This window comes from Palaemon carinicauda, chromosome 12 (assembly GCF_036898095.1).
Source record: "Palaemon carinicauda isolate YSFRI2023 chromosome 12, ASM3689809v2, whole genome shotgun sequence".
Classification (NCBI taxonomy): Eukaryota; Metazoa; Arthropoda; class Malacostraca; order Decapoda; family Palaemonidae; genus Palaemon; species Palaemon carinicauda.
In genome coordinates this window covers 8,486,702-8,506,701 of record NC_090736.1, presented here as the reverse complement: position 1 = coordinate 8,506,701, position 20,000 = coordinate 8,486,702, and the positions used below count along the sequence as shown (strand labels likewise).

At 36.4% G+C, this 20,000-nt stretch overlaps 2 protein-coding genes across 2 annotated transcripts in view; both read left to right on the top strand.

Moving 5' to 3' along the window:
* The window catches only part of LOC137651203 (uncharacterized), a 48,213-nt gene extending 32,147 nt beyond the window's left edge, over positions 1 to 16,066 (top strand). The window contains exon 2 of the mRNA XM_068384359.1: positions 11,621 to 16,066. Within this exon, the coding sequence (XP_068240460.1) occupies positions 11,621 to 13,837 (2,217 nt within the window). The 3' untranslated portion in view covers positions 13,838 to 16,066. The remainder of the gene's footprint in view (positions 1 to 11,620) is intronic.
* LOC137650476 (titin-like) overlaps positions 1 to 20,000 on the top strand; it is a 963,282-nt gene that overhangs the window by 534,795 nt on the left and 408,487 nt on the right. The window contains 1 exon segment of the mRNA XM_068383702.1: positions 19,425 to 19,567. Within this exon segment, the coding sequence (XP_068239803.1) occupies positions 19,425 to 19,567 (143 nt within the window).

The window sequence follows — 20,000 nt, the reverse complement described above, 5'->3', positions numbered from 1 at the left end:
TAAGGATATGAAGTGGGGAATATGGGGAAAGGAAGAGTACCCCTGGATACAATCCAGTTTATAGCCCGAAGGCAAGTACTCGGGATGGGAAAGAATAAGGAAAAAAGGGAGAAAGAGAAGTACAGGAGAAGAATAAAAGAGAGGGGCAGACCCTCATGCGATATTAGACAGTAGTAGAATCAGTCTGAGAAAAGAGAAGACAGGCAGGAAAAGGAAAGGTTTTTGGGTTCATGCCAAGCCCTTGCTACAGGAGTCCGTTCGTCTAACACCAATTTGACGATTAAAAAAAGGTAAGATTGTTCAAAAATTAACCTAACAAAACATTTGCGATTTACTTGACATTGCGATTATTTGCAAAGTACTGCTGCGCACTTGTGCTTCGATGTACTTTATCCAAAATGTTACAGATTCATGCTGGGGACATACCCAACATGACAACTAAATTTGGTCAAAAACGGCACAGTAGTTGTCGTGTAAAGTTACACAACTCTTACAAACAGACAAGGGTTAAGTCAAACCCTTGGGACATACCCAACATGACTACTAAATTTGGTCAAAATTGGCTCACTAGTTTTTGTGTAAAGTTACACAAACAAACAGACAAGGGTTAAGTCAAACCCCTCGGAGATTTTGGCGAAGACAAAGATACCAACAAGACTTATAAAAAACACCTGTTAAAAGATACTTAAGACACTTATAAAAGCCACCTGTTAAAAGGTATATACCTAAGCCACTTATAAATGCCACCTGTTAGAAAGTACCTAAAACACTTATAAAAGGGTGGGTAGTGTTGTGGTAGCCGATGTGGCAACGTCCCTGACTGGTGAACGCCAGACTGGGGTTCGAGTCCCGCTAAAAACTCGTTAGTTCCTTTGGTCCCTGCAACCTCACCATCCTTGTGAGCTAAAGATGGGGGGGGGGGAGCCTATAGGTCAATCTGCTGAGTCATCAGCAGCCATTACCTGGCCCTCATTGGTCCTAGCTATAGGGTGGAGAGGTGGCTTAAGCGCTGATTATATGTATATATGGTCTGTCTCTAGGGCATGTTCCTGCTTGATAGGGCAATGTCACTGTCCCTTGCCTCTGCCATTCATGAGCGGCCTTTAAACCTTTAAAACCCACCTGTTAGAAGGCACCTAAAACAGACCTCCCTAGCTCACCGCCCTGCCTAATACCAGAGGCACTACTACGCCTGACGTGAAATAGATTATCTTATATAAACTAATCACGGGGTTCACGCCATGGTGTAGACACTCTGACTACACCATCTACACCTTCTACGCATCATGAAAAAGACGAAGGAATCGATCTCCTTAATGGCAGTGCTAAGGTGATTGATCTCGTGTGACATGGAGACCAATTTTCGATTTATATTCCTCGCTTAAAAATTATATTAGCCTTAAGTAACGGTGTGGGATGTGTGGTAATGAGAGGGTATGTTGATTAAAATGTTAAAATAACCAGCGGCTTGATACATACATACATACACAGACACACACACACACACACACACCTATATAATATATATATATATATATATAACATATATGTACGGTATAACCCCTATATAATATAGAGCAAGTATATGGCTATATATATATATATATATATATAACATATATGTACGGTATAACCCCTATATAATATAGAGCAAGTATATGGCTATATATATATATATATATATATATCATCATCATCATCATCTCCTCCCACGCCTATTGACGCAAAGGGCCTCGGTTAGATTTCGCCAGTCGTCTCTATCATGAGCTTTTAATTCAATACTTCTCCATTCATCATCTCCTACTTCGCGCTTCATAGTTCTCAGCCATGTAGGCCTGGGTCTCCCAACTCTTCTAGTGCCCTATATATTATTATTATTATTATTATTATTATTATTACTCTACTAAGCTACAACCTTAGTTGGAAAAGCAGGATGCTATAAGCCCAGGGGCTCCAACAGGGAAAATAGCCCAGTGAGGAAAGAAAACGAGGAAAATAAAATATTTTAAGATGAGTAACATTATAATAAATATCTCCTCTATAAACTATAAAAAACTTTAACTAAACAAGAGGAAGAGAAATAAGATAGAGGAGTGTGCTCGAGTTTACCCTCAAGCAAGAGAACTCTAACCCAAGACAGTGGAAGACCATGGTACAGAGGTTATGGCAATACCCAAGACTAGAGAACAATAGTTTGATGTTGGAGCGTCCTTCTCCTAGAAGAGCTGCTTGCCAAAGCTAAAGAGTCTCTTCTACCCTTGCCAAGAGGAAAGTGGCCACTGAACAATTACAGCACAGTAACCCCTTGAGTGAAGAAGAATTGTTTGTTAATTTGTGTTGTCAGGTGTATGAGGACAGAGGAGAATATGTAAAGAATAGGCCAGACTATTTAGTGTGTATGTAGGCAAAGGGAAAATGAACCGTAACCAGAGAGAAGGATCCAATGTACAGTAGTACTGTCTGGCCAGTCAAAAAAAAAACCATAACTCTCTAGCGGTAGCATCTCAACGGTTGGCTGGTGCCCTGGCCAACCTACTACCTCTAAAGAGGAAGTTAAGGCTATATATATATATATATATATATGAGTATATATATATATATATATATATATCTAAGTAAATATCACCCACGAACGGCATTTAATACCGAATTCTATCTGGGAATATATATCCACTTGGAATTCATTTTATGGTAACAGCTTCTGGCCGGGTGGAGATTCGAACCCCCACCTGTGCGGCTTGAAACTATGCCTACAGTGACTCTACCGAGTGAGCTATACTGAATTCTATCTGGGAATATATATCCACTTGGAATTCATTTTATGGTAACAGCTTCTGGCCGGGTGGAGATTCGAACCCCCACCTGTGCGGCTTGAAACTATGCCTACAGTGACTCTACCGAGTGAGCTATACTGAATTCTATCTGGGAATATATATCCACTTGGAATTCATTTTATGGTAACAGCTTCTGGCCGGGTGGAGATTCGAACCCCCCACCTGTGCGGCTTGAAACTATGCCTACAGTGACTCTACCCGAGTGAGCTATACTGAATTCTATCTGGGAATATATATCCACTTGGAATTCATTTTATGGTAACAGCTTCTGGCCGGGTGGAGATTCGAACCCCCACCTGTGCGGCTTGAAACTATGCCTACAGTGACTCTACCGAGTGAGCTATACTGAATTCTATCTGGGAATATATATCCACTTGGAATTCATTTTATGGTAACAGCTTCTGGCCGGGTGGAGATTCGAACCCCCACCTGTGCGGCTTGAAACTATGCCGACAGTGACTCTACCGAGTGAGCTATACTGAATTCTATCTGGGAATATATATCCACTTGGAATTCATTTTATGGTAACAGCTTCTGGCCGGGTGGAGATTCGAACCCCCACCTGTGCGGCTTGAAACTATGCCTACAGTGACTCTACCGAGTGAGCTATACTGAATTCTATCTGGGAATATATATCCACTTGGAATTCATTTTATGGTAACAGCTTCTGGCCGGGTGGAGATTCGAACCCCCACCTGTGCGGCTTGAAACTATGCCTACAGTGACTCTACCGAGTGAGCTATACTGAATTCTATCTGGGAATATATATCCACTTGGAATTCATTTTATGGTAACAGCTTCTGGCCGGGTGGAGATTCGAACCCCCCACCTGTGCGGGCTTGAAACTATGCCCTACAGTGACTCTACCGAGTGAGCTATCAAGAGAGATTGATAGCTCACTCGGTAGAGTCACTGTAGGCATAGTTTCAAGCCGCACAGGTGGGGGTTCGAATCTCCACCCGGCCAGAAGCTGTTACCATAAAATGAATTCCAAGTGGATATATATTCCCAGATAGAATTCGGTATTAAATGCCGTTCGTGGGTGATATTTACATTGATTGAAATCACGTGTTATTGTGATATATGTTCATATATATATCTAAATTTCTTTCCGATCACACTGAGCGGCATGGCCAGATGTAAAACTACTCGGTCTCTCCCCGTCCCTCAGGAAGCGGGGAGAGGAGTCTTCATACCCCTAGGGTTACACTCGGAAACCGCAACTGCCGCGTTGTAGCTAAGAAAGGGGGAGAGGTTAAGGCTTGAATCTGTGTACATTTTAATCTAAATATTTAGCTGCTATTTTTGACGGGTTACGTATACATATATGATGAATGGCTCCATCGAGCAGTTACTATACATGGTGTGCGCGCATCATTAATAGGTTGGGCAGTCAAATGGAAGGTAGGAAAATTATACGTATGTAAATTAGAAGGTTAAAAAGTGGGTGCTATTAGGGTCTAAGGGAAGCTGTAAAATCCATTAAGGTAAGCCTACAGTTAAGCACATGAGGTGTACTGACAGCACTATAGTCCATTTCTTTTAGCGATGCATATTTGCACCGACTCGCAGCGGTGCCCTTTTAGCTCGGAAAAGTTTCGTGATCGCTGATTGGTTGGAATTATCTCGTCCAACCAATCAGCGATCCGGAAACTTTTCCGAGCTAAAAGGGCACCGCTGCGAGTCGGTGCAAATATGCATCGCTAAAAGAAATGGACTATAGGTTATATAGTCTTTTTGATTTACCTCCTTTTAACCTTTACTTTAAAGTTTTGTTCCCCAGTTGCATGGCCTTCCAAGACCCAGCACCTGGCTAGACGACCCAAAAGGCCTCTCATCCATCCTGTATATAATTGGCAGATTCCCCTTGACATTTAAAGAAGTTGGAAGGAGGTTATGTTTTAACCCCCTGTTTGTTATTGTGTTTGTTTGTTTGTGAACAGTTTCCTGGCCACAAATCTAATCGTAAATTAATGAAACTTACATTGATTGACTGTTATGTAAAAAGCTGGGAATGATTCAATTTTGGAAGCTCAAGGTCAAAGGTTAAGGTCACTGTGAAGCAAAATGTCCAATTCACGTTATCACCCATAAGTTTGGACATCGTTGTCACAGAGATTTCAAACTTGGTTCATATTTGAGTACATGAAAATCCACGCCAATTAATACATGTTAAGGTCAAAGGTCAAGGTCGACAAATAAGCTGCCACGGCGAAGGTATACGCTCTACTGAGTGGCCCCTCTAGTTAAAACTGAATCATAGCCAGAACAATTTAAAGAATTATGAAACGCCACTATAATTTAATAGTATGTCATGTATTCACCAGTAAAACATCCTGGCAATATCCAAACAACATGACCAAGTCCTCTCCAACATAAATCCATTAAAAACATCCGTTGAAACGACAGATGTTGTCGGATGTTTGGCGATATAAGGAGAAGTGTTAATTCGCGGAGCACAAAAGACTCGCGCAGGTAATATAACCGCTCTAGCAACTGCGCGCCAAAACAGCAGACGATCGCTTGGCGGGAAAGGGCTTAAACAGCAGTAAGCTATGATTAGGAACCATATTCAATCCCTCTCTCTCTCTCTCTCTCTCCTCTCTCTCTCTCTCTCTCTCTGTAAAATCGTCTGTGTACATATATATTGCTAATTCTCAAACTACGTGTTAGGTGGAATAGATACCATTTGAAAGCCACCTCGCCCCGTGATGTATGTGGTGGCAAATTATAGGGTTCCAGCTTCGGCCTTAAGAGAAGCCATAATGGTTTAACACGAGCTGCTGTTTCTCTTCTTCTTCTTCTTCTCCTAGATGTTATCGGGAATCTAAGACGCCAGAAGAGATTCTGATATATTGAATAAGATGTATCTTGTATTTAGAACTATTTTATCCTATTAAATACCCTATACTCACATATAACATAAAACAAACATACAAACATACCCAAAGTTGATTTATATAAGGAAACTCCGGTTAAAATTGACTTATTATGCTATCTATCATGATAGTAGATTTAATAAGTTGATTGTCTGTGTTTGTATAAATTCGATGGCATGGGTAGATTGTGTTATTAGACTCTCTCTCTCTCTCTCTCTCTCTCTCTCTCTCTCTCTCTCTCTCTCTCTCTCTCCTCACTCCTCTCTCTCTCTCCTCTCCTCTCTCTCACATATATATGTATGTATATATATATATATATATATATATATATATATATATATATATATATATATATATATATATATATATAGTTATGAATATGCATGAAATTGTATATACGTGCTTATGTATGCATACACATATACATAAACCTATATACATTTACAAATTAATAATATATCTATACACATACAAATGAATATCCTTTAGTATATATCATACAATGCATACACTCACACACACACACACACACACACACACATATATATATATATATATAATATATATATATAATATATATATAACATATATATATGTTTTTATACATATATATATATATATATATATATATATAAATATATATATATATATAAATATATATAAATATAAATATATATATATATATATATATATATATATATATATATATATATATATATATATATATGTATATATATATATGTATGTATATATATAATCTTATCCATTTTTGGAGTAATATGAAGCTATAGAGAGTTATGGAACAGAACAAAACAAATAAAATAAAACATAACAAAATAATAGTGATGAATTATGATAATAATGAAAATAATACTGAAAGGTAAATAATGTTTATTTAAAACTAAAAGAAACTTTTGTATTATTTATATATCCGTAAACTTGAACATTAAAATTCCTCATGTCATTTAATAAGAAATATTTTCACCGTGATTAATTAGTGACAGATTAACGATACTGGCACAACGTCTGTCTCATTATATGAGAAAAAATATATAAGAATAAATAAATGAAATAAGCAAGAGAGAGTTTAATGATAAAAGAACGTAGTTGGCAGATATCTTGCAGCGTATGGGAAAGCTGTCAAGTGGCAGACTGGCAGTTGGCTTTGCTTAGACCTTTGACTTTCATGTGTGCGAGGTATTTGGTCATTGTTGCCAAATATTTATCATATTTCGGTAGAGAAGCAAAATTTCGGTAATATATCAGTAAGTTCCCGTGTATACATAATTATAGAAAATTAGATATTGATCAAATTAAGAAATCTCTTGAAATTCCAATACCTGGAATGTTTTTGCGGGTTTGTGAGACTAATTTAGTTAGTTTTCTGCTAACTTGGTAACACTGTATGTGGCAGTTGGAAGTGCGGGGAGGGGGGGAGGGAGTTTCTTGCCAAATGTTTATCAAATTTCGGTAAAGAAGCAAAATTTCGGTAATATCTCAACAATTCCCCGTGTCATAGAAAATTAAATATCGACCAAATTGAGAAATCTCTTGAAATTCCACTTGGTGGAAGGTTTTTCTGTGTGAGACTAGGTCTAGTTAGTTTTCTGCTAACTTCGTAACACTGTATGTGGCCGTAAGGGGGGTGGTGGGGGGGGGGGTGGAGTTTTGGGGGGAGGGGAGGAGGAAGTATTAGGAATGAGGGACTTATAATGGCTGGGGGTGGGGGAGTGGGGGGTGGGGGTGAGCTGCATAGCAAGTGACGCATTCTTCAACCTCAAGGTTGCCCCACACCGAGTTAACTTCTTTTCTTGGATCGCTACAGAAATTAAAGAAGAATAAGCATATAGCTACACGACTATTTTGTATTTGTAGTGACTTTTCATGGGTATCACTACTTGAAGTTTACTTTTGGAGGGTGATTCAAGTTTTAGTCGACAGCGAAAGTAACTTAGAACAGTCAGACTCAAAAAGATTCGATTCCAAAAGGTATCAATTATGGCCTATATCAATCAGAGAGAGAGAGAGAGAGAGAGAGAGAGAGAGAGAGAGAGAGAGAGAGAGAGAGAGAGAGAGAGAGAGCCTATAAGAGGAAAAGTAATGAAATTTATAATGCGAATGAAAATAACCATGTTGGTCATGTGGCTTTCGAATAGGCCTACATGCTTCTGTTGTCGTCGTAATTATATAAACATGTCAACAACAATTTCACGATTTTGTTATAGTCCTAAGAAGATCGATTATTTTCTTAATTGAAAAAGTTATTTAAGGAATTGATTTTATGAACATAATTATGAAAGAAATATGGGACTGATGGCATTCGTATGATCATTGGATGGCAACACTACAGGATCACCTGTTCAGCTTTATAAATGCTGAAATACTGGAACGTTTTCTTTGCCAGGCTGCAATGTATCTCTCATTCTATAAAGGCGGGTTTACACGATCGAACGCAGTTCGACAGACAAGTGTTTGAAGTGATGTTCGAACGTGTGAACGGGGGATTTGGTTGGCGAACACGTTCGTCGAACGGTTCGATGAAAGTCTGTTCTCGCCTGACTTTTGTGGGCGGAGTTTGTCCACAAATCTTGCATTTGTGACTGACTCCACCTCTTCGAACCGTTTGACAAGCAGGTTCGACAACCGGGTTCAACGAGCCGTTCGAGACATGTAAACTACTCAATTGCACTTGCTTGTTCATTAACGAGATTCAAAAGACCAAATGCGAGTGGTCTTGCTTAGCAATGACTAATTACTGCTTATTTAACCTGCATGCTTTTTACCAACTCCTAGACCCTTACCAACCGAGACGGTCCATTTTCTAAATTGCAGAAACTAAAGATAATTTTCATCATCAGTTCTAATTTCCAAGTATCCGTCCTAATTTCTTTGGTCAGTTCATTGTGTAAAACCTTAATTTCCAAGTATCCGTCCCAATTTCTTTGGTCAGTCCACTGTGTAAAACCTTAATTTCCAAGTATCCGTCCCAATTTCTTTGGTCAGTCCACTGTGTAAAACCCTAATTTCCAAGTATCCGTCCCAATTTCTTTGGTCAGTCCACTGTGTAAAACCTTAATTTCCAAGTATCCGTCCCAATTTCTTTGGTCAGTCCACTGTGTAAAACCTTAATTTCCAAGTATCCGTCCCAATTTCTTTGGTCAGTCCATTGGGTAAAACCCTAATTTCCAAGTATCCGTCCCAATTTCTTTGGTCAGTCCACTGTGTAAAACCATAATTTCCAAGTATCCGTCCCAATTTCTTTGGTCAATCCATTGGGTAAAACCCTAATTTCCAAGTATCCGTCCCAATTTCTTTGGTCAGTCCACTGTGTAAAACCTTAATTTCCAAGTATCCGTCCCAATTTCTTTGGTCAATCCATTGGGTAAAACCCTAATTTCCAAGTATCCGTCCCAATTTCTTTGGTCAATTCACTGTGTAAAACCTTAATTTCCAAGTATCCGTCCCAATTTCTTTGGTCAGTCCACTGTGTAAAACCATAATTTCCAAGTATCCGTCCCAATTTCTTTGGTCAGTCCACTGTGTAAAACCTTAATTTCCAAGTATCCGTCCCAATTTCTTTGGTCAGTCCACTGTGTAAAACCTTAATTTCCAAGTATCCGTCCCAATTTCTTTGGTCAGTCCATTGGGTAAAACCCTAATTTCCAAGTATCCGTCCCAATTTCTTTGGTCAGTCCACTGTGTAAAACCATAATTTCCAAGTATCCGTCCCAATTTCTTTGGTCAATCCATTGGGTAAAACCCTAATTTCCAAGTATCCGTCCCAATTTCTTTGGTCAGTCCACTGTGTAAAACCTTAATTTCCAAGTATCCGTCCCAATTTCTTTGGTCAATCCATTGGGTAAAACCCTAATTTCCAAGTATCCGTCCCAATTTCTTTGGTCAATTCACTGTGTAAAACCTTAATTTCCAAGTATCCGTCCCAATTTCTTTGGTCAGTCCACAGTGTAAAACCATAATTTCCAAGTATCCGTCCCAATTTCTTTGGTCAGTCCATTGGGTAAAACCCTAATTTCCAAGTATCCGTCCCAATTTCTTTGGTCAGTCCACTGGGTAAAACCCTAATTTCCAAGTATCCGTCCCAATTTCTTTGGTCAGTCCACTGGGTAAAACCCTAATTTCCAAGTATCCGTCCCAATTTCTTTGGTCAGTCCACTGGGTAAAACCCTAATTTCCAAGTATCCGTCCCAATTTCTTTGGTCAGTCCACTGGGTAAAACCCTAATTTCCAAGTATCCGTCCCAATTTCTTTGGTCAGTCCACTGTGTAAAACCTTAATTTCCAAGTATCCGTCCCAATTTCTTTGGTCAGTCCACTGGGTAAAACCCTAATTTCCAAGTATCCGTCCCAATTTCTTTGGTCAGTCCACTGTGTAAAACCTTAATTTCCAAGTATCCGTCCCAATTTCTTTGGTCAATCCATTGAGTAAAACCCTAATTTCTAACGATCCGTCCTAATTGCTTTGGTCAATCAATTGTGTAAAACCCTAATTTCCATGTATCCGTCCCAATTTCTTTGGTCAGTCCACTGTGTAAAACCTCAATTTCCAAGTATCCATCCCTATTTCTTTGGTCAATGAATTGTGTAAAACCCTAATTTCCAACAGTACATAACAATTTCTATGGTCAATCCATTGGGTAAAACCCTAATTTCCAAGTATCCGTCCCAATTTCTTTGCTCAATCAATTGTGTAAAACCCAATTTCCAACGATACATCCCAATTTCTTTGGTCAATCCATTGTGTAACGATGGAAATATGACTGAATTAGAATCCCACCTTGTGAGAGTTAACTCCAGCTGCTTCCCTTATAATTCTATAGCATCAATACTTCAGATTGGTAAGAGTCTAATTAGATGCTCCGATGAAGAGGCTGAAAGCAACCAGTTAGTTTGATTCAAGAAAGCAATTGATTCTCCTTAAAGCACTACCAGGTCTTTCTTCCGTCCCGCAGTGGCTATTTTCAGTTAGAACTTTTGCCATAATGAAACGCTCGCTTGTATCTGCCATTTTCTTTCCTTAGCATCCTCAAAGGCTTTATTGAAGAAATGCTGCCAGTGTAAAGAATATATTCCCGTTCAGCATATACACAGCTGTCCCAGCCTGGGCGTGTGAAAACTCACCGGGGGAGCTCGCTTCTTGTTGCCATTCTTGATTTTATTTTCTATTTGTCTCTGGGGAGGGGATAAAGTTATTTTTATTTACGTGTGATATAGTTATCGATACTAAATAGATGTCAGCAGCTTAATTATGAACGTTTTATCATAAAACAGAACCTGAACCTGAACTTGGTAATCTTATAAGAAAAAATATATCTATACATATATGTATGTATATGTGTATTAATTAATTTATTTTTAAATACAATTGCACGTTTCTTATCTCAATTACTTTCTCGTTGATATGAGCTTAAGCACAGGCTGTCAGTTAGTTATCTAGATTAACATGTTTAGATGGCTTAAAATCAGTAATCAGCGAGTATCTGTGGGCTATATTCTTCACACAAAGGTGAATGTTAGTTGTCAGTAATATCATTCGCACTATCATTACCATACACAGATCAAATAAATAAAAGACAAAGGTTTAACTTTGATGTGTCATACAGCAGCACTGTAATACGGGGGTGGTCTTTACAGCGAGTAGATTCTTGGCATGGGAAGACGACGACGGCAGCCGTGACGGGTCTGGTGTCAGAACTGGTGGTGTCAGGGGCTTCAGCCATTTTGTCTCGCTCCAGTGGATCCCTTTTGACCCTAATCCTTTTTTCCTACTTATCTCTTGCCTTCAGTATGCTCTGCCTATTATATGGATTGTCATGAGAAAGTACTTTTAAACTAGAAACTTCCACGTAAAGGCATTGATCACTAAGTTTTGATTGTGTGGCGTCAACAGAGGACTATGCTGGGAGAACAATACAGTATGACGATGTTGGGCAGAAGAAAAGCTTCTACAACTCGTGAGTTACTCTACACTTCGTTGCTGCCCTCTGCGGGACCCACTAGGCTTTGCTATGATAATGAGATTGATGGCAATGTAAGAAATGAACTGGTACCATATCGGTCGCACCATGCAACAAATATTATTTGGACGGATCTAGATGGTGCTCCACTTACTGTTCATCGCAAGTCACAGCATCTTGGATATGATTTTGGTGATTTAGATCTTCCTCATCTAAACAGAAGACAGTCGTATGCTGACTACGATGATGCTGATAATCAGGATGGGACATATCGTAAGCAAAGGCGCTCTTTAACTAATAATTTTGAGGGAAGTGATTATGATTTAGGAGGCTCCTTTATTTACAGAAGACCATCCAAAGAAGAAAGGGAAGATTATGGGGAACATTACAGAGCTATAATGCCTATCCAACCGGTTATTGTAGAGGAAGACAGTGAAGCACCACCAGTATCAGCCCTGTGTCGCTCAGACACAGTAGCAAATCTGTTGACAAAGTATTCAAATTTTTCAACCAAGCGAGAATTTGGTTACAGATCACCTGATAGTGCTTGGTCCCGTCACTTAGGGAAGACAAGAGATTTTGTATCAACATTACCTGATTATGAAGAGGAGCCACGGATACATGGTAATGAGGATGATAGGGCCCTTGTTCCTTTAGCAAAATCTCAGACTCCCTCTAGGTATGAGGATGATGTTGGTTCAGCACGTATTGCAAGCCCCAAGGAACGCTCCCGTTCTCACACTCCTCGACGGCTCTCAATCCCTAGGGAAAATTCAGTCTATCAAAGGGAGCTTCTCGAGGATGCTTTCAGAGAAAGGACCAGGGTCCATGAAGGTTCTTTCTCAGGTAGAGAAGATTCTAGTAGCAAGACAAGACGATATGAAGGCTCTCAGTCAAGTCGTGATGTATTGGGTAGGGATTCTGTTTTCAAAAATGAAGAATCTGGCATCCCACCATCACGAAAGTGTGTTCCAAACATTTATGAGGAAGATGATGAAGATCTTCTTACAAGTCCAAGGAAAAAGGAGGAAAAAATGCTAGAACCTCTTTCAGTTGATGTTCCAGATTACTTGATGCAATCACCAGAAAAAATGGGTCCAAGAGCCCGTCCTGGGGGAGCCTTGGAACGCTACAGGCAAAGGAAGGCCAGAGAAGCCCAAGGAATCTTCGAACATTACGATTATTCTACATTATATGCAGAAGATGAGAATGATCTACCTCCTACTCCTAAAAGGGCAACCCAGCCTCAGCAAACTCAGAGAAAATCAGAAAGGAAAGTGTCACAAGATGATGCACGAAGCCATAAATCGGATATGCAGTACACAGAAGAAACTTCTAACAGGCAGGATAGAGAATATCGCAGTAAAGTTAGTGAAGATTCACAACACAGGGGACGGCAAGATACATACGTTCATGCACCACACTGTCCTAAAAGCCGGGCTTCACGTGATCCATACAGCCCACCTACCGACAGGCGGCATCGATCATCACAAGATCCTTACCAACGATCAATTTCTGATCCTTATGGCCGTCCTCCCTATGGAGATATGGGAATGGAAGAACCATATGGCAGTGGCAGAATGCCGCAAGATCCATATGGTCGCAGGTATCAAGACCCATACTCTAAACCAATACAAGATCCTTATGGTGGGAAATCTATGTATGATCCCTATGGTAGCAGACCAATGCAGGACCCTTATGGTCGACCTCCACCTAATCCTTACCGAAGAAGTCAAGATCCAGAAGAAGACGTTGACAGTATGCCACGCAAGGGTAGATATGCCAGACGAGGACCTCAGGCAGAGGAGACTGATGATGCACAGTATGGAAGAGAATACAGCACGGGTCGTCAGTCCTATGGAAGAAAGGCAGAAGAATATGGCAACGGTTACAGCTCGGGTTACAGTACAGGCTACAGCAGCAGTTCCAAGTATGGACAGGGAGGTTATGGAGAGTTGAGTAATGGGACCGATGTTCTTCTGGAGAGAAGAGAAAGAGTTGTTCCGGCGATTATACCATTCATTGAAGAGGATGAACATAGTGGCCGAAGTATCACTCCTAGAGAAGAGGAACGCAGGGCTGTAGGAAAGCTTGCCAGCAAATACCTCAAGCCCAGAGCAGTTCGAGACACGTACCTGGATGATGAATAAAGCTTTCAACAATGGAAGGCCTTTGAAGAAGTTGACGGCCTTGGGAAAAAAATGAATAGGCTACCAACTGTAAATAATGTTATTTTTCAGCTTTGAATGAATATCCTATTGGTTTTAGTTGGAATATGATATTTTATCATCTTCAGGTACATCATTGTGTAACGCCTTAGTATTAAGTACCTTTCTTTAGTTTGATAAATTCGTGGTGTTAATAAAGGTGAAGAAAAAAATGTTAATTAATTTTGTTAGAATTCAGATGCCAAAAAAAAAAGATATAACATGATTTTCTATTGGATGTATATATCTATATATATTTTGATTGTTACCTATTTGTTATGTATGATTTTGATAATAGTTTTGATATTAGTGATCCCCTCTGAAAATGATGAACCCTGATTTGGTCAATGTGGTCAGCTATGAAATTGTTGTATAGTTTTTATAGATCAAGTTTCACCGAGGGCGAAGACTTACTACTGTTTTGATTAGTTCATCATTAAAAAATGTTAATTATAATTACTTGATAAAACGTTATATTTACCTATTTCTAACAAATAAACAGTTATTAATAATGTCATCATCCAAGTAACCGATGCTAACTTGTTTCCAACGTTCCAATGACATGATTATAATTGTGGTTTTTCTGTTAGCAGCTCAAAAATACATGTTTTATATCACTGGAAGCAGCGTGAAGGCTCAATACAGTTTAGTTATCAGCGTTATAAAAGTTATGTTAATTTCTAGAGATATGACATCTTTGTTATCGAGCCTTGTATATTGTAATTCCTAAGAATGTTTCAACTAACGTGCATATGTAAGATACCCTTTTAACTTCCATAGATATGCCATCTTTGTTCTCGAGCCTTGCATATGTCATCTCACCCTTTCCTTTATCACTTCAGCGTAAAAAAAGAGAAATATTAAAAGAAATATGATACTGAAAACTTGAAGATACGATTTGTTACCGAGGTGGCAAGAATAAACGTCTGAGAGACAATGGGACGTCCCGAAACTATACCTATACATCGTTTTATTTCTAACTAAACTGGAGATGTTTTTTTTTTCTTGTATTTAGAAGGAGTTTTGCAGGCTGACGTTTTACTCATTGGTTATTTTGTTTTCGTTTTCTCTTGTTTTGCTAAGCCGCTGGTTTTTCGTTTGAAGCTGAAATGAGTTGGAGAGCATCGTACATCTAATGCTGCCACTGTTTATCTGTAGTTACTGTGGCTCATATATTTTTTCTATAATCTACTGAAACTCGTTAAAGATTTTGTGCTAAACGCTATAGAATTTCGCTTTACAAGATTAGCAGGCCTTTGGCAAGCTTGCAAATGACCACAGTTAGCCTTCAATTTCGTTGCTAACATACGCCTTTGGCAAGCTTGCAAGCCTTCAATTTCGTTGCTAACATACGCCTTTGACAAGTTTGCAAATGACCACAGTTAGCCTTCTATTTCGTTATTATGTCTTTGACAAGCTTGCAAATGACCACAGTTAGCCTTCAATTTCGTCGCTAACATACGCCTTTGACAAGTTTGCAAATGACCACAGTTAGCCTTCAATTTCGTTGCTAACATACGGCTTTGGCAAGCTTGCAAATGACCACAGTTAGCCTTCAATTTCATTGCTAACTTGCGCCTTTGGCAAGATTGCAAATGACCACAGTTAGCCTTCAATTTCGTTGCTAACATATGCTATGTAAATTGCCATCTAAATGTCTTTGTTTTTCTTGTTTTTATAAGTTGAAGTTTTATTTCTTATCCAGCTTTGTCTTCTGACTTAGTTTTACGTTCTGAGTGTTGCTGGTAAACGTCACTTTCTGTTGTTAACAAAAAGTAGAACTTTCTCTTGTTAACAAAAGTAGAATCGCTTATGTAACATTTATTTGTACTTCATAATAAGCTTAGGCTTTTCTTTTATTCTAAGTTAGACTTTTTACATTTTTAATTATCTTATTAACATATCATGTGACCATATTAGGTAATTTTTAATTAGTTGATACATATGACGATAGAATCAAAACTCGATAAAAAAAAACTCTTTGTCAGGCGCAGCCATCGTGTTCATCTCGGCTCCTTTTGGAATTGATGATCAGATGATAAAATTTTGGTGGAGTTTATTTCTGATATGTTTTATCATTCGATAACGACACTTGTATATTGTTTGTACGCATACATGCTACATACACGGACACATGCATGCACAGACACACGTACATACTTATATATATATATATATATATATATATATATATATATATATATATATATATATATATATATATATATATATATGTATATATACATTTATATATATGTAAATATATATGTATATATATACATATATATATATACACATATATATAAATATATATATATATATATATATATATATATATATATATATATATATATATATATATATATATATATTATACACACACTCACACACATATATATTCATATACAGTACATATGTATACACACACACACACACACACACACATATATATATATATATATATATATATATATATATATATATATATATATATATATATATATATATATGTATATATACATTTATATATATGTAAATATATATGTATATATATACATATATATATATACACATATATATAAATATATATATATATATATATATATATATATATATATATATATATATATATATATATATATATATATATATATATATATATATATTATACACACACTCACACACATATATATTCATATACAGTACATATGTATACACACACACACACACACACACACACACATATATATATATATATATATATATATATATATATATATATATATATATATATATATATATATATATATATATATATATATATATATATATATATATGATATTGCATACCCATAGTATGAAATATTCTGCTGAAATATCATTTTAAAAGAAAAAAATTAAAATTCATTTGACTGAATTCATTGAGATGGCTGAACCTACCCAATTTCATCTCCTCTGAATATATATATGTCCGTCCTTTCAAAAAAATTGGTCCTATTTTATTTATATATGAAACCAGTATGCCTCATTCGTTTGTATAGACTGATAAATTTTATGTAAATTTTGTCATAATAAACACCAAAAAATGAGAAGTCTTGCAGTTTTCTTCATTCCCTGTACCATTCATACAACCAAATGTATATGATTAATTGGTTCTTGACCTTGAATCTTGTGGGGGGGGGGGGAGTTCCAAGCATGAAGTTATAAGAGATCACATTTTCACTTGTCCACTGAAATTGGAATTATTTAAATATTAGAAAATGATGAGAAGTTATGAGAGATCACACTTTCCTCTTGTCCTCTGGAATTAGAATTATCTAAATATTAACAAAGGTATGAGATCACACTTTTCACTTGTCCACTTGAATTGGAACCATCCACATATTAGCAAAGGTATGAGATCACACTTTTCACTTGTTCATTGAAATTGGAATTATCCAAATATTAACAAAGGTATGAGATCACACTTTTCACTTGTTCTATGAAATTGGAACCATCCAAATATAAAGGTATGAGATCACACTTTTCACTTGTTCACTGAAATTGGAACCTTCCAAATATTAACAAAGGTATGAGATCACACTTTTCATTTGTTCACTGAAATTGGAACCATCCAAATATAAAGGTATGAGATCACACTTTTCACTTGTTCACTGAAATTGGAACCATCCAAATATTAACAAAGGTATGAGATCACACTTTTTACTTGTTCACTGAAATTGGAACCATCCAAATATTAACAAAGGATACGGAGTAATAGTGGACAAATAAATAAAACAACAGCTTCAAGAAAGGTTTTGTCAAATGAATAGACAAAATAATATGGGTGCGATGTCTTAACATTTCTAAAAGAATTTTCAAAGACCAGAAACTTTCCAAATGTCAATCATGTTACTCTTCAAATGGAAGATACTGAGCTTAAGCAATCATTGCAATCTATTATTCTTATAAGCTTATCTGCCTGCTAAAGAAACTATTCTATATCTGCAGAAAAACTTGGCATAATACTCATTATTTCTTAGAAGAAAACTAATATCAACCATCTTAGTATAAAGAAAAAAAAAAAACGAATCTCTAATCAACAGGTTAATTAATCATTCATGATTATAAGAACCATATTAACTACTTATATGGAATGCTATAGTTATCTTATCACTGGACTGCAAAACCAAGAAAGGTAAAAAGAAAAAAAAAAAGAAAAAATGGAGATCTTGCGAGAGGCTGACAGATATTTCAAGTAAGTTTTTCTCTTTATAGTTTGTTCATGTGTGTTCGAGTGCCATTTTATGTTTTATTCTTAAAATTCATAATCAAGTCATTGATTATGGATTTAGTGTGAGTTTTAGCTGTATGCATATTATTTGGAATAATTTACATCAGTTTCCATTTTATTTGTTTTACTCTGAAAATTCATTATCAATAATTGTTATCAATAATCGATTGTAGATTTGATAAGAGTTTCATTGTATGCATATTTTTTTTTTTTTAATAATTTACATAATTTTCCATTTTATTTGTTTTATTCTTAGAATTTATTATCAATAATAGATTGTAGATTTGATGTGAGTTTAATTGTATGTATATTATTAGAAAAAAATTACATCGGTTTCCCTTTTATTTATTTTATTCTTAAAATTCATTATCAAGTAATTGATTGTAGATTTGGAATGACTTTAATTGTATGCTGAAACGATATCTTTTAATACATTACATTGATTGAATATTCCTTTTTTAGTTAGTCAAAGTGCATGTTTATATGCCTTTTGAGCATATATAAGGCATGGAATTTTCTTTTGCATCCATAGCTGTTTTTCTGAATAATAGATAAAAATTTTATTTTACTTCAGCTTTTTATGAAGTGGTATTATGTTTTTTTTTGGTCATTGATTGCATGAGTGTGGATTTCAGTGTTATTTTTATTATTTAGATTTTGTCTTGAAAATTTTGTGTTTTACATTTTTCCATTAGAAATATATTACGTAAGAATTTCGTTACGAAAGATAAGTCTTGTTAATAAGGAACGTTATAAGAGCCCAATTTAAGATGATCATTATTTTATATATATATATATATATATATATATATATATATATATATATATATATATATATATATATATATATATATATATATATATATATATATATATATATATATATTTATATATATATAAATGCTCTTTGGTATTTCAAGTAATATTGTTGTTTGTTATTTATGAAAGAAAATAAGTATGTCACATGTTATTCACCTAACAAACCAGTTTCTCTTTCGTAAATATTTTTAAACTTGAAAATATTTGGTAAGATGTTTCTTTTAAATTTGACTTCCTCTTCTTTGTGTTATATTTCACATAGTAGTGATCCTTTTTCATTGAAGAATATTGGGCGACTCACTTCCCGTTTTCTTTGTCTTACCATGATCTGCTTACAATCCGTCTCACTTCCAGTTTTCTCTGTCTTACCATGAACTTTCCGTTTTCTTTGTCGTACCACGATCTGCTTAGTATCCGTTTTCTTACACGATTTTACAGCAAGAGCAGCAACAAGCAGAGACGAGGACCGTGACAAAATACTCCTACACTGTGCTGGACAACTACAAGCCAGACGACATCGAGGGATTAGAGGTCGTGGCTGGACAGACGGTGGAACTTGTCGACAAATCCAGCCCCCACAAGTACGTAGATACGACTAATCTTTTAAGGATTACACGTAGCGTAGACTGACTTCATGATTGGATGTCTCATTACCATTTTACACTCTAGATGTTTTTTTTTAGAATTACCAGCAGTTCTTTTTAATTCAGGGTAATAAAATGACTAGTATATAAATGATTCCTTTCAATGGACATCCAATCTTTCCTGCACGCTTCTTTTTTTCTATCCCTTACCACAGTTATAAGTGCTCAATGTTGCACAAACCCATATTTGTATGCATTAGTGTCTGATAAAAAAAACTTGGTAAATATGTATCATGAAGAAACATCTCTTTCTAAACATGAATGATGAAAAGTTCCAGCATTGACATCGCTCATCAATGACTGACTGATGAAGTCAGTGATAACTAAATATATAATAATTAATCAAAACCCTAAAATTTCCTAATGAAGT